The sequence below is a fragment of the Serinus canaria genome, chromosome 4, assembly GCF_022539315.1.
Source record: "Serinus canaria isolate serCan28SL12 chromosome 4, serCan2020, whole genome shotgun sequence".
Taxonomy (NCBI): Eukaryota; Metazoa; Chordata; class Aves; order Passeriformes; family Fringillidae; genus Serinus; species Serinus canaria.
In genome coordinates, this window is record NC_066317.1 from 1,130,618 (window position 1) to 1,145,754 (window position 15,137).

Genomic DNA, 15,137 nt, shown 5'->3' on the forward strand with positions numbered 1-15,137 from the left:
GGATTTGAAACACACTGAAGTTATACAATGTGAGTTTCAGTGTAAAAACATCCGTACTAAAGAAAACATGGAATTACTCCTGGGTACACAATTTGTACTACCTCAAAGTGAAAACTATATTGACTAGAAACCTCCTGCTTACCACACATACTCCTGGTGTAAAATAGGGATCCCTGAAGTTTATAAAAGCCAAGCTTCAAAAATTGCTACTTGGAGTACACAACTCAAGACCCTGCTGAAAAGGAAAAGCAGTTTCAGTGTTGGGCCCATTTGAGAGTCAATCATTCCAGCCTGGCACTATGTACCACGCTCCACGTAACCCACCCAGCCACTTGGATCTAATCCCAGAACACCACTCCCAAAAGGAGTGGAGATGCCCTTGAGAAGGACTGCAGTCCAATCTCCTGCTCCAAGCAGGGTCAACACTGAATCAAGCCAAGCCTGGGATTCTGTCATGCGGAATCCTGAGAACATCCCAGGACAACAACTGTACAGCTCCTCTTGGGCCCCTCCCTTGCTTGACTGAACCCATGGAGCAAGTTTCTTCCACTAACCAAGTGCTTCCCATTTAAACTTCAGGAAACCTCGCACTCTTGCTCCATGCTTCTCAGGCAAGACCCTGAAATCAACTCAGGTGTTGAGCTGCTGAGGGTTTTGGACCACCAGGTACAGAACTACATTCATGGCTGTTGACAACAGAACTGTACAACTTCTTTTTTTTTTTTTTTTTTTTTTTTTTTGCTGATCTGGGGACCTGAATTTTTTTTTTAATTCATTAAAATTACAACAACAAAAAAAAAAAACAAGGCAGGCATTCAAAGCATTGATACCACAGCAAGTTTAGCCTTAATACAGTTTACAGATCACCACCTCATTTATTATTGCCAAAAGACTCTATGGTGCAATCAACACTTCAGCCTAATACAATCCAGACTCAGTGCTAAGAGTGACAGCTGAGAGTTTGCCACTTGGGTTTAGGTTTGAGTTCAAAGAAGAAGGTGCCTTCCAGATCACTCGGAGGAGAACTGCTAAGGCTTTCTTCCCCGCTGCTCATGTCTTCACAGGAGTCTTCACTAGAAGGAACAGTGGGAAAGGTAATTTTAACAAAGCACAATCCCTTCAAAGTGGCAAAGTACTCCTCAATCCTGGCATTTCTTGCACACTTTTCTGTTGCTAGTAGCAACATCCCGCATCTAAATACTGCTCAGCCTAAAGCTCCTTAGGGCTCCTAAAGCTGAAATCCTAACAAGGCACAATCCTCCTAAATGCCAACAACACCCTACCAATCGAGAAGCCAGTTTGCCAGACAGCAAGCATCAACTCCTTCAGGAGACTGAAAACCTTTGCAAGCCTTCCTTAAAACCAACAGGGCCTCCCCCCACCCGGCCAAGTACCTCTGAATACCACAATGACAGTTTCCCCTCCTTTCCATGTGCTGAAGGCATATTCCAAGCCCAGCAATAGTCTCAGAGCTAGCACTTTTTTTCCCCAAGCAGCAGTGATTAAGCCATAGTTATACAGAGGAAAAGGAGAATCCCCAACAAATGAAGCAGCCAAGTGTTGCCCACCTCTCACTTCCATTGAAACATCCACCCTCCGGGATCGTTGGCAACTCGGGAACGCTGTAGTAACTGTTTTGTAGGTTTTGGGCCGTACGCCTCGAAACAATCCAAACCAGTTTTTTGTGATCAGGCTTGCAGCATTCAGGAGAAGAATAATCTGCCAGGCATTTAGAGACCAGCTCCCTCCAGTAAAGCAGGTCACTATCACTTATCTGGAAAAAAAAACCCCAAAACCCCAGAAGTTAGTTAGTCCACAACACACAGGCTCTAAGGATAACTCCTCCCTCCATTTTACCTTCTTGGGAAAGACCTGGAGAAAACATCAGTCAAGACAGAAGTGAGTCATGACTGATACCTCTGTCAAAGTTGCTTTTGAAGGTGAACTACCAACTCCTACACACCTTCCAGACAAGTCCCTGTTCAAGGTGGAGTTACGCTGACAGTTTGCCTGTCAGTCCTTGTTACCATTTTCTTTATCACTTCCAAAGGAGAAATGAAACAAAGGTTATTCTACTTTAAAATGAATAAAGCTTCTTTGAAATTGCATTTTCAAATGGAAGTGAAGTTCTTTAAACTGCTTTAAAATAAAAGAAAAAACTTTAAACCACCATTTTAAAATAGAATAATATATTACTTTAAGTACTTGTATCCCTTAAGAAAGTGGGGTTGTTCCATCTGACTGCAAGAGTGAAAAGCTGCCTCTAGGCCATCCATGGAGGCAGCACGCAGCTAGAGGACATGAATCCTATTTCAGTCCATAGGCTATCCTGAGCTGGAAGGGATCCACAAGCATCCAAGCATCATGGAGTTCCACTCCTGGCCCTGCACAGGACAAACCCACCAATTCCACCCTGTATCCGAGGGCATTGTCCAACTGCTCCTTGAGCTGTGCCAGGCTTGCGCTGTGCCCATTCCCTGGAGAGCCTGTTCAGCACCTGACCTCCCATCCAGGGGAAGAACCTTTTCCTGACATCCAGCCTCCCCTGACACAGCTCCAGCCATTCCCTCAGGTTTAACTATCCAGGCAAAAGGAATAAGGAGCCCAGCAGTCCCAGAACAGACTGGAAGTTTCTGCAGACCACACAGCCAGAGCTGTACACGTTCCATCAGCTGCCTGTTAAAGTGTGCATTGTATAAACACTGGGTCAGCAGTCCCTCTGATTTTATACATTTAAGCTTATTTTTTAACTGCTTCTTTCAGCCAAGCAGAACCTGTAAGGGCACATCTAGGGACCCATTTAAGGGACCCCCACACATGCCACCACCCATCACTAACAGGGTCAGTCCAAACAACCCACTGAAAACACTCACCTTTGAATGCTTCTGAACACGCAGAAGGATCTCCAACAGCTCAACAGATTTCAGAGCCTGAACTTCCAGAGTGAGAAGGCACAAGGCCAGGACAGATGGCTGAAAGGACCAGAAAACAGCACTCAGCACCACAGCCACCACAAGCACACCCAGCAGCTACCAACAACTGCTTCCACTCACTTTTGCTTTTGAGAACACTAGACGGCAGTTGCAAGCTTTCAGCTGTGCTTCCAACTTGTCCAGATTCAACACTTCTTTCCTGTGAGACATCCAAGAGAAGAAGGAAGGGTCTGCATCAACAAGCATTCCCTCGCCAGGAAGCAAGAACTGAGGAGCTGCCTCCTCTACAGCCAAGGCTGCAATCATCTCAGAGGGGATTAACAGGGGCTCAGCAAACACCCCCAGCTCACCTTTCTGAGGTATGACAGAGTACAATAGTATGGTACAAGTGCAAGAAGGTTAAGGCAGTAGTAGCTTTAAATTCAAAGTGCAACTTTTCTGAAATTATCTTTTCCATCCGTTTCAGGTCGGACACAGTGCATTTACATTGGCTGATCCGGATGATCTCGTGAGCAGATGGGATATTGCATTCCTCCTCCACCACACGGGCGGCCAGCTGCATGCAGCAAACTCCAATGCAAGACAAATGCTTGGGTTTCACCTAAAAACCAGAGTAAGCACCATGAATGCAGCAGCCCCAGCAACGCTGGGCTTCAGCACCAAGTGTGTTTGGAATACCCACAGTTCCAACTTGCTGATCCCCACCAAGCCTGGTGCTGGCCAGCTCCTGCTCCTCCCTCCCCCAGCCACAAGCAGTACCATCACTTCAGCTGGAGCAAACCCCAGGAGGCAGCACCGGGCCGCTGGGGCTGAGCAAGGGAATTCCCATAGCTGAGCAGCCCCTCCTCAGGTTGTTCCCCACCGGGACACAAATAAATCACGGTGGGAGCTGCAATTCCCTGCTCCTCCGAGCGGCAGTGCTCGTCCAGCCCACACAAATCCAGTCTGAGCCTGTTCTGGGCAGCCCCATCCCTGCACAGCTTGTTCCTGCCCCTGCTCTTCTCTCCCCTCTACCGTTGTACATTTTGTGCCACTTCAAGGCCAGTCTGACCAGAGAAGTGACGCAACTCCGTTTTTTCTGCTGATCTAATACTGAGGAACTGGTTTTGGTCCAAGCTTCCTGCCTTAGAGCAGCACAAACACGATAAAAACAACCAGGAAACCATCACTTGGTGTCAGTCCTAAGGCTAAGCTAAGCTTTAGCAGAGCACCCACAGACAGCCTCCAACACTTACTGGTTTGTTTCCCTTAATTCCTCCTTTCTCAGACATCTACGTGGTGATGGGTACAGATTTATTAGAGGAAGTAAATCAAGCTGCTACTTGTCTTTAGGGGTGCACTCAACTCCAGGTTCACAAAGGAGACCTCAGAGCTGCTGCTGAATCAACAGCCACACTTATACCTTCATAAGAGCCAAGAATCTGTCCAGAATGTTGACAGCCAAAACAAACGTTTCAGTTGCAAATCCAAAGAAGTTGGTCAGACTCCAAAGATCTTCCACCTTGGCATTCCTTTGTCTTGGACACAGAGTGTTCTCATTCTATGGCAAGAGAGGCAAAGTCAGAATTATTCTGTGGCAGTAGCAATTGCCATGCCTCACTCCTTAAATAGCCTTTTATTTAGATCAAACAGAAACAATTTTTTCCTTAAATACTTTATTTCGCTTGAATTGAAGAGAAAATAAATTTAGACACTTAGGACTCAAATCACACCCATGGTTCAGAGATTACAGCCAGGTCCTGAGTCTCACTGGTGCAGCAGCCAGCACAACCACATCTCCTACTCTCCACTTACTTTTTTTAAGACACATTTAAGACTTGTTTAAGTCACCAACTGCAGGCATACACAGTGACTCCTGCCCTTAGAAATGACCACTCAGCTCTCTGCCTTGCATGTCAATATTTAAGCAACAGCTCTGCTTTCACAACAAACAAGCAGACTTATCTCAGGGATTTTTTTTTTCTTGTTAAACATTAAGGCTCTTCCCAAAGAACTCACAAGCACCCGAAGGCACATAACAAGCCCGCCCCGAACTCAGCCAGGAACTTTGATCGTTAACGTGGAGATGTTTATGGTCTATTTACATCTTGCTGCTCAGCACTGAACGGTTCTGGGCTCATTTCCCCAGACAGCGCCAATGAAAAGCCGGTGGTTCCCCTGTGTGTTACATCCCACCTCCCCTGCAGCGGCAGGAAGCTCCCCTGACGGAAACAATACACTACCTCTCGCTCCTGTGCTCACTCCAAGTTTAAAAAATAAATATAAACACCCAAAGTACTAAACGCCTTGCCCTGCAGGTCGCAGCGCTTGGAAAAGGTAACGTTAATACCTACAGACGAAAACAGAATTAAAACAAAAGGCAAGCGGCGGCGCATACAGAGAAAAGAATTAACTTTCCGCAGTTAACATGCTTCAAATTCCATTAGCCGGAATTTTCTCTGAAATTTTCTTTCTGCCTTGAGGAGCCCCCTGACACCCTCACCCACCTCGGCGGCGCCCTCGATGAGGCTGAGTCCCTTCTCGCGGGGCTGGAACCGCCCCTCCAGCTCCAGATGGAGGTTCAGCTGCTTGAAAAGCCACAGCGCCTCGCTGCTCATCTTCCCTTCCCTTCGCCTCCTTCCCCTCCGCAGCAGGGAAACAAAGGGGCCCCGCAGGCAGGGGGCGAGGGGACACCGGGCCCCCCCCCGCAGCCCTCACCGCTCGGGGAGGGGGAGGCGAGCCCGGCTCCCGTCACCGCGCGGACGGGGGTGGGCTCGGCCGCTGACCCCGCATCCAGGCAGGGCGGCCTGGACCCCCGCGGGGAGTCACGGCACTGTCACGGCACCATCCCCAGCCGCTACCCTCCACCCCGGCCCCGGCCCCGCTCCAAGATGGCGGCGCCGCGTCCCCGCCCACGGCTTCTGTTGTCCCTCGCGGAGCGATCCCCGCCGGTGAGGCGGCCCACGGAAGTCAAATAGTCCAGCCACATTCACGCGACCCGACGCTGCCACCTCTGGTCTCCGAGGTCCGGAGAGAACCCGGCCGACCCGCGGAGAACCAGTACAGCGGAGATCGGAGCGGCACCGCGCTGCTGCGGCGGGGCGGGGAGGCCGCGCGGAAGGACACGGCGAGACCACATCACGCCTTTAAAGGGACGCCAGCGGCGCCTCATCCGTTTTGAAAAGACCGCCCAAACCCTCCCGCTCTCGGATTGGCCCGCGCTTCCCAGCCGCTGATTGGCCAGTAGCGCCTCTCACCCCGCCCATTCCCCGCCTCGCGGAGGGGAGTGTTGTTTACCGGCGGCGATTGGCCACCGACCGAGGCCGGGTCTGTCCTGATTGGCCAGCCGAGTTCTGCCTCCGCCCCACCCAGTGCTCCGAGCCCTGGCAACCGCGACGGGCCCGCGCGCGCGCGGCCTGAGGCGATGGTGGTGGGGGTGGCGGTGCTCACTCAGTCCCTCAGCGCTCCCATGTCCCCACACCGCCCGTCCCACAGCCCTCCCGTGTGCCCACACAGCCCGTCCCACAGCCCTCCCGCGTCCCGATACAGGATAAAGATGAACGCTGACCTGACTGCAGCAGCCTAAGGATGCTCAGCCCCCGCAGGTCAAACCCTCCATGTAACTCTGCGGGACTCTCCTCAGGTTGTTCCTTGAGGGTTCCAAAGACCGGTCTGGATTTAAAACCCCTCCGTGTCTCACTTCAGACTGAGAGATTTGTGTGCAGCCCGGTGTTGCAGTGGTTTTGGGATGTGCACTTCCAAACTTCCCTTCCTGTGGAATGAATCGAAGGCCCAACGGGTCAGGAAGGAGGTGGTGGATCAACCCCCTATGTCAAAGGCTGCATCAAAGGGCTTCTCAGCTTAATGGAGTCCTCAGGACCAGATAAAACAAAATAAATCAACGTCTGGAGCTTTTGTGGGGCTGCTCCAACGTGCTCATGGACAAACACGAAGGGATAAATGTCCCAGGACAAACCCTGGGATTGGATGTGTGTACACACAGGAGACAAAGTCTGGGCAGGTGACTCCGGCAGATTAGCACTGGGTTTGACCTGCTGAGGCTCCACAGCTCCAACCAACACAAAATGTTTATGAAATGTCACAGGCTGGAAAAGTAAACCTGCCTTCTCCACTGAGCCATCAGCAGTGCTGGGCTCTGCCAAGCTCTATTTTGAGGCACAGTCCCCGTCTGCAGTGCCAGTGATGACGGCCAGCACTTCCCCGGAGTTTATTTTGATGCCAAGGACTCCGAGACTGCTGTAAACACGCACAAGTTTTCCTCAGGGTGTTCCTGATGTGGGCTGGAGTTCCTGTAACTACTAGCAGATCCACCTGCTCATCCCTCCCATCACACAGACTGATTTCTGGGGAGGATAAAAGCTGTTTGAGACATGGACGTGGCTCCGGATTGAACAAGTGCTGCTAGTGGAACCGACTTCCAACCAGCTGCATGCAGTGACATCATGCAGGTAATGTTTAGGGGATGAGTCTCTCAGCTCCTCTCTGGGATTCAAATCCCCTTAGCAATTGCTCCCTTTTCTTCCCCACATTCCAAAGTGATTGTTGCTATCACAGAGATGGAGTAGGGATGTTCTTCCTCCTGTAGGAAAGCAGGTCATGGAACACAGGCTCCAGTTTACCTAAAAGGACAAAAGATTTCATTTTGTAAGTACAGAGCATGACAGCTCCAAAAGTACCAGTTCAGATACCTGCTTGAACACATACATTCCTTTCCCTTTACTAATTTAAACCCAATACAACACTGAAAAATTATCCCTCATATCTCATGTAGCCTAAGGGGGAAATCTCTTATCAGAGTGTGGCTCCTTTCCCAGCTTAGGAGAGAGGGATTCCTGCCCCATCTTTGTTCCTCATTACTAACTCACTCGTTGAAAACAGCTCAGTGGAATCAAGAAAAAACAAAACTAAACCCCAAGGATCCTTAATATAAGCGATGGACTTTTTTGGGATTAAAAACAGGGAAAATGAACATGCTCCCTGTGCTGTCTGGACCTGGCAGAACAATGGAGTGTTGTGGGCAAAGGAGGAGTCATGCTGAGGTCAGGGAACAGAATCTGTTGTTGTTTTCTATTTTTTCCCCTTATGCAAGGAATAATTTTCTTTCAATGTGGTGTTTATTGAGAGTCAGGGAAGTGAGAATGTGGGGGGAGAAGAAGAAGTGTTTCCAGCATTCTGAGGAAACACGATTTACCTCTTCTGTAACGTGCTGTGCTTTAGAGAGCAGCAATTCCTTCCTGACATTCTTTGGGAACCCAAAGATGCACATCCTATTGAACAGGGATTATTGCGACCAGCCTGGCTAAACTCTCTTCCCACATGGCCTGGGAAAACTTGTCCAGGCATGCCCAGAGCAGTTCCCCAGGAATGGTTCTGGGTGGCTAGGAGTTGTGTATTGACTGGCAGGGGATGATACAGAGGTGTTGATTGGGCCTGCGGCATGGGCATGTGGATTTCCACACCGAAATAGGATTACAAGCCGTGGTGATTAAGGGACACAGAGTAATTAACGCTCCAGACACAGCCATTGTCTGCCTACTCTGGACACCCACGGAGGAAAAACAGGGGTCACTCGGAACAACAGCTCCCTTGAGCCACTTGCGCAAAGAGCTCCACCGATTTACAGCCCCTCATTAATCCAAGTGTCCCTTATAATGCTCCATACCCCATTATTCCGGTATGGAGGACAGCAGCCGTGCTGACACACAGAAGGCTGGAGTCTCAGGGTGGTGCTTTTACACAAAATACACTTACTGGAAAACACCTATCAAGGCTCCACCTGCACACACACCGAGAAACAATTCACAGATGCTGTTGCTTCAAGAGCAATGGGATCAGTGCCTTGGGGATAAAAGCTATCAAAACCTTGGCATGGGCTTCCCCTCAGCAGGCCCTTTGGGAAGGAACGAGGCTAGGAGATGAAATGATTCATAAATCTGTCAGAGTTTAAACCTTGTTCCCCAGACAGCAGCCCTGAGGGAAAGTGGCATTTGATCCTCCAGTAGCCATGGGAGCAATGTTCCCTCTGGTCCAGCTCCTGTCTGCCCAGAGGAGTGTAATTCCACACCTCTCACCTGGTGCTTCTGGAAATCGAGTGCAGCATTCAAAAATAAATGAATTTATTCTGATTTATCGCTTGCTGCCTATGAGACTAAAGGAGAGCAAGGCATCCTGATAAGAGATTAAATGGAGCTTGGTGTTAGGGAAGAGGTTGACTGGACTGGCCCAGAGAGGAGCAGTGACAGTGCCTCTCCCAGAGACCACACCCCGAGTTCCAAGCAGCTGCTGGAATAAGGAAGGGAGGGGGCAGAAAAGAGAAACCCAGCCTGGTCGCTCAGGAAACTCAGAGCACGAAGTATTATGAGCTGACAAAACCCAAACATAAATCTGTGTTAACTTAGTACGTTTCGGACAGAATCTCTGCTATAATTTAAATAAATCTGCCCAGTACTGATAGCACACTTTGCTTACTGAAAATAACAGCTGCCTTATTTATATAAGAACCCCTATACCAGCACAGCTGCACCACAGTCCTGGGACAGGACTCCCAAGAGGAGTTTCCTAAAAGAGAGAAGTCCAAAGATCTACTGGGAAACAGTTTCTTTCTTAGAAAATGTTCTAATTCCTAGTAGTTGGCGTAAAACTTGTAAAGCACAGCTAAAAACTAAATTGCATGCAGTGCTAAAACCCCAATTCTTGAAGGAAATTCCAAGTCTTGACTGAGAATTTTCACTGACACAAAAGGATTCTGTTCCAGAAATAACACCAGGGACAGGCCCCTGCCTATTATTTCACAGCTCTGAGCGAGCCCATGTATACCATGTTGGGAAGCAGAGAATTCCATGATCCCTGACACCAGCAGAACAGGAGGAAAAGGCTGCAGAGTGAGCTGGCTGTGTGCTGAACCCAATGCTCTGCCTGTGTTGTCATGGAGGCCTCTCTCCACACACAGAGCTGGAAAGATCCAGAAAGCGCTCAGGAGCAAACACAGCACGAGTCCAGCACAACTTATTCTCTTAGGATCATCAGATGTCAGTGGAGAGGGTTTACAAATGGCTCTGGCACGAGAAGAGGAAGGAGGGGCCTTGCCCCCAGTGCAAACCCTCACACAAAGACAGCACAAAGGAAGGCACTCCTGCTGACTTCACCGGGGCCAGGGCAACACCACCTGCAGCTCTGTTGCTCATGGGCTGTAGCTGCCCCACCTTGTTCAAACTTCACTCTGGTCACTGAGAAACAGGAAGGGAGCAGGAGAGCCTCAAGATCCGTGACACATCTCAGGACTTGCCCAGTGACTGCAATTATTCATGATTTCTGTGGGGGGTGGATGCAGGTACCACCCTTTGTCTTGGTCCTGCTGGCTCCCACTCCAGCTACTGTCAGAAACCCCCTAACAAAACCCAACTTCCTGCCTTTTGTAGCTCATCACTCCAGCTGCACCTGGACAGCAGCTGGAGGTGCAGTCCCAGTCCTGCACAGGGAACCTTCCAGAAGCCCAGGGAACGCCATCAAATGGCAATAATCTGCCTTCAGTGCAAGTTAAATTGTCTGAAAGGCAGCTGTGTGTTTCAATAGCCTGTCAAAGCATGACCACAGAACCAGCAGTTGGCTCAGAGGCCTCCTTTAATAACCATTTGTTACTGGAAGGTGCATTTAATTCACTGTGTATTTTTGTCACTTACTTTAAATGGGTTCTTTTATTTAATTGACAGGATAATTCTAGGCAGTGTTGTACTTAAGGCTTTGGAAAGTTTTGTTGGGTTTTTTTTTTTAGAAAGGTGGTTCTGCATAATTTCAGGAGGCGTTTTCAAAATCACAGGGATTCTGCATAAATGGAATTTAAATTAGTCATTAAAAGTTAAACCAAGGGAAAAAATAAAGGCAGTCACCTTCCTGCCTGTAGAACTAGGCAACTGCTGAGTAAAATGATTTGCTATGAAGCATTCAGCTACAAGAACCGGATATTGTAAATTTATTTTATGATTTTACACTTATTTGCTAATTTAACATTCCATTTTCTGTAAAAGATGAGAAGCCTGTCATGATCTCACAAAATACTCCTTTCTCTCCTTTCCCAGGCTGTCTTAAGCTCTTAGGTGTCTTTTGCTCAAATTGAGATCATGGGACAATGCCTTCTATACTTTGCACAGGGATAATCCCTAATTAGGAGATGGCACCAGCCAGTACAGAATTCTCTGTATCAGCCAGTACAAACACAGACCACGACAGATGGAAGGGTTTTTCCAGCTGTAAAGGTGAACAATTTCAGTCAGGTGGATCAGTTGTTCCTACTGAAACAACATGCAGCTGGAATCCTGCAAGTCCTGTGGAGTCTGCTGCCCCTACGCCTGTGCCAGTAAGGAATATTCCATTTCCCCCCTTGCTTTCCAAAGGGCAGCCTTCAGCCATTCCACGTCCATTGGGGCACAATGGCCTGCTCTTATTCCCCAGTCATCTGCACCTCTGTTTCAAGAGCCAGACTGCTCTGTGAGGGGGGAGATGCACAAAGCTCCAGCCCAGCCCCACAGATGTTTCCCAAGGAACAGCTGCAGGAACATTGCCAGCACAGTTCTGTCTCAGGATACTGCATCCAGGCACGTTTCACTCACACACTGCTGCTCCCTGCCAGAAGAGATCGTCCAGACAGACTTTCTCAGATGCACCAACAGCAACCATGATCCTAATCCACACCGAGAAGTGCAGATTATCCACTGGGAAAAGCACATATACAACCATCACAGCGACACTATTCTTTTTGTGAGGTTATAAACTCCTACAGGGCTGATATCAACTCCCCAGGACACAACACATCCAAATATAAATGCTGATCTCTACAGGAAAGCGTAGCCACAGCCAGGTAATTAACAGGAACTGCCTTTTAAAAGCTGACAAAAGCAAGGAGTTTTTATGTTTTGGAAGGGAAAAAAGGAAGAAAACCTATGTTTTCAGTGACACCACTCTGCCAATACTGAGAAGGTAAAACTGGGAATGCTGCTAAGGAGGAGGCACATTGGTGCCACTGTTGGTGTTCTTGCACATTCTGACACTTGTTTCCAATTAATAATTTCTTTTCTGGGAAGAATGATGGATTTACTGGTGGCATCCCCAGGGTGAAGGGGACAGTCTGAAGATATTACTGTCACCAAGCTAAATGAAATAGAGCTGGAACAGAACACGTTCCAAATAGCAAAGCAAATGGCAGAAAATAGCAGCTCTGGTTGAGAAAATTACATTAGAGGCTGTTTATTTAGTAAAACTAAATCAGGTAAAAAGGTTAATTTAGTGTCTGCAGCTCCCCTCTCAGAATTAATCACCGAGTGAGGTGAAAGAGGTGCTTCATTTGCTAAACGTGAGCACATATTTGACTGTTCTGGATGAAAGCAGAGCTGTGTCCTGGTGTTTTGAGGAGCTCCATGCTGGGAACAGATAGGAAGAGAATCTTGTGCAGCTCAAAGAGAAGGGTTTGTTTTTCTAGTAAATAATTTAAATTCCTGCTGGTAGGAAGAGCAGGGTGGGAACAGCTACACAAAGTCCTGAGGGGCCTTTGTGGAGTTGTTCCACTCGAGCTGACACTCCTGTCATTCCACTGACAGTGCTTTCTAAAGACCAACAGGCTTCCTTAACAGCTGCAGTGGAGAGCTAAGTTTGAGCTCCAAGAAATGAAGGAGCCTGCATCTAGTTTCCTTTTTTCCTTTGCCACATTCTTCAGGAATACCGATTTAGGGGGGGGTTTAATTTTTTTTTTTTTTCCCCCAAAGGGCAGCTAATTATTGCCTGTAGGAACAAGCACATCTGATGTACTCATAAGATGGAACAGCCTAAAAATTTGTATACACTGAGTTCCACACTGCTTACTTGGAAAATCAGCATTCCATGGATTGATTCCTTGCACAAAAAAAAAAAAAAAGGTGAAGGTTTCTCAAAAACTGCTGGTAATTTCGTATAGTACAGTTTTCATAGAGATGAGACAGTTCAGTGCTCAAACCCCATTTCATTCCCCTGCGAGAGTTCCTTTCTGCTGATAATTTTCCCTTGACAAGCACTTACCCCCTAGAAGCTGAGCAAAGCCTTGTCAGGTAATTTCACCATAAACCATTTTTTTAGGTTCTCCTTGTTTCCTTCTGCTGCTTTCCCCAACATTCCACATTTGCAAACTGTCTCTCTCACAAAGAAAACGGAGCTTAACTTTGTTTTCAACTTCTGGGAAAATCAAGAAATCCTCAGACTCTGTTTCCCTTATTTTAATATATATTTTTTATAAGGTTTTGTTTTTTTAAACCAACATCAAAATTGTCTCCTCTGGGCTGATCAAAGCCTGCTTGCTACTTGAAGGATCACAGGTTGGCAATAAATATAGATAAGTTACGTAATGGCTGGAGTCAGAGCACAAACACGGTGGTAACTGCAGGGATTGCTGGACGGGCTCTGTCACAGAGGCAACTTGACCAGCTGAACCCAAACAGTGCTGCTGTTATTTTTTTTTTTTACAAGTTATTTTTATAAGTCTGCATGTTTGCAGCCCCTTGGGATGTTCAAATGGCTCCTTAATTTCTTGGAGCTTAAACTACTTTAAGGTAGCCTCACAACCTGCCTGGCATGAAGGTGAGCTTGCCCCTGCTCTGAGGCTGCTGTGTGATTTGAACTCCCCAAGCTGACCTTTGAGTGCACCTACGTTGGGTGGGTATGAAAATCACCTTTAACCTTTGCATCCCTGGTTGGCAGGGTCCTTACAGATCAGCCAGCCCTACCCCCTGTCCTGGCAGGGACACCTCCCACTATCCCAGGCTGCTTCAAGCCCTGTCCAGCCTGGCCTTGGGCACATCCAGGGATCCAGGGGCAGCCACAGCTGCTCTGGGTAACCTCTGCCAGCGCCTCAGCACCCTCACAGGGAAGGATTCCTTCAAAATCCCATCTAACCCTTGCCTTTCTTGTCAGCATGAAGCCCTATTGCCTCTTTCCATCTCTCCCTGCAAACGAGACCCAAACACATGGAGTTCACGCTCCATCTCCTTCCCAGCAGTGCTGCTAAATCCCTTGGTTGTGGTCACTGCCACAAACTACCACTGGGATTTGGGAAAAGTGCCACAGCTTTACAGACTTCAGAAACACTGACTGTTAGGCAATGAGACCCTGAAGACCTAGAATGGAATTGTGAAAGCGAGATAAAATTCCAGCAGGACTTGCCCTTCTCTACACCTTCTAAAAGTCATAATCTGTTTCAAGATAAAAAGTAGTAAAAATGGAAGGGAGCAGCACATGGCAGGCTGGAATTTGAAGAGGAGCTCATCCTGTACATAGAGGAGCTGCTGCAGCAAAAATAGCCATTCATTTCAGTCTTATATGTTGCTAGGGAAGGGGTTAAAAAAAGCTTGAGATGGATGAATTTTTAGCGAGCTGCTTCAGAGTTAATTAGCTGGAAAACGAATAGAAAAAAAAAAAATCTATGTTCTCTCTTGATTTATGTCACTGTGCTTATTATCTCCGGAGGAAACCCTCCTTTGTGTGCTGTCTGAACAGCCAATAACTACAGATACTGGAAGGAGTTTAAAGAAAACAATTTGCCTTTGCTCTGAACTTCTTGCTTTTATCTCCTCATTTCAACCTCTGGTGGTGTGGCAAGATTCTGACACTCATCACCGTGCCAGGATTTGCATGCCAAGTATTTATTCTTTTCCTGGTCTTTGCTGTACAGTACTGTAACGCAGCCCCAAACCCATTATAAAAAAAGAGAGAATTTGAACACTCAAAAGTTTGTTCAGCTCTCAAGGAATAAACGGAGCTCTGAGACAACAGCTCAGCTTCCACAGCACTTCAGGCGTCTTGTGCTGAAGCGGGAATGCCGTACACAGCCTGGAAACGCCAAGGAAAAGGACAGTGCTGCAGGCCTCTGTGCTGGGGAAGGCCTAAGGAAGTAAATGAAGTCCAGGGCGAATCCCTGTTTACATTTCGCAGCGCAGTAAACTAGGGATCACCAGGGATAACACAGGGAGCTCTGTTCCAGCACACACAGCCTGGGAGACAGGGTATGCGCAAGGAACAGGCGAGACCATGACACTTTGGCCGAGGATAGGCACAATTAGGGCCTCACTTAGAATTAGCAAACAAATAAACACCTCTTGCCGTCGCCTCGCCGGTGTTTTAAACGCCACTTTACCGACCGCCCCCCGGCCCTGCCCAGAGCCCCCCCCCCAGAGCCCTCACGGAGCC

The 15,137-nt window shown here is 48.1% G+C and overlaps 1 protein-coding gene across 1 annotated transcript; it reads right to left on the reverse strand.

Moving 5' to 3' along the window:
• Positions 1-850: 850 nt before the first annotated feature.
• On the reverse strand, positions 851-5,802 carry CCNG2 (cyclin G2). Its single transcript, XM_030239356.2, has 7 exons — positions 5,420-5,802; positions 4,336-4,473; positions 3,284-3,534; positions 3,054-3,132; positions 2,874-2,972; positions 1,569-1,774; positions 851-1,073 (listed from the first exon to the last, which is right to left on the reverse strand). The coding sequence occupies exons 1-7, from the start codon at positions 5,528-5,530 to the stop codon at positions 941-943; spliced, it is 1,017 nt and encodes a 338-aa protein (XP_030095216.2). The 5' UTR covers positions 5,531-5,802; the 3' UTR covers positions 851-940.
• Between the last annotated feature and the right edge of the window lie 9,335 nt (positions 5,803-15,137).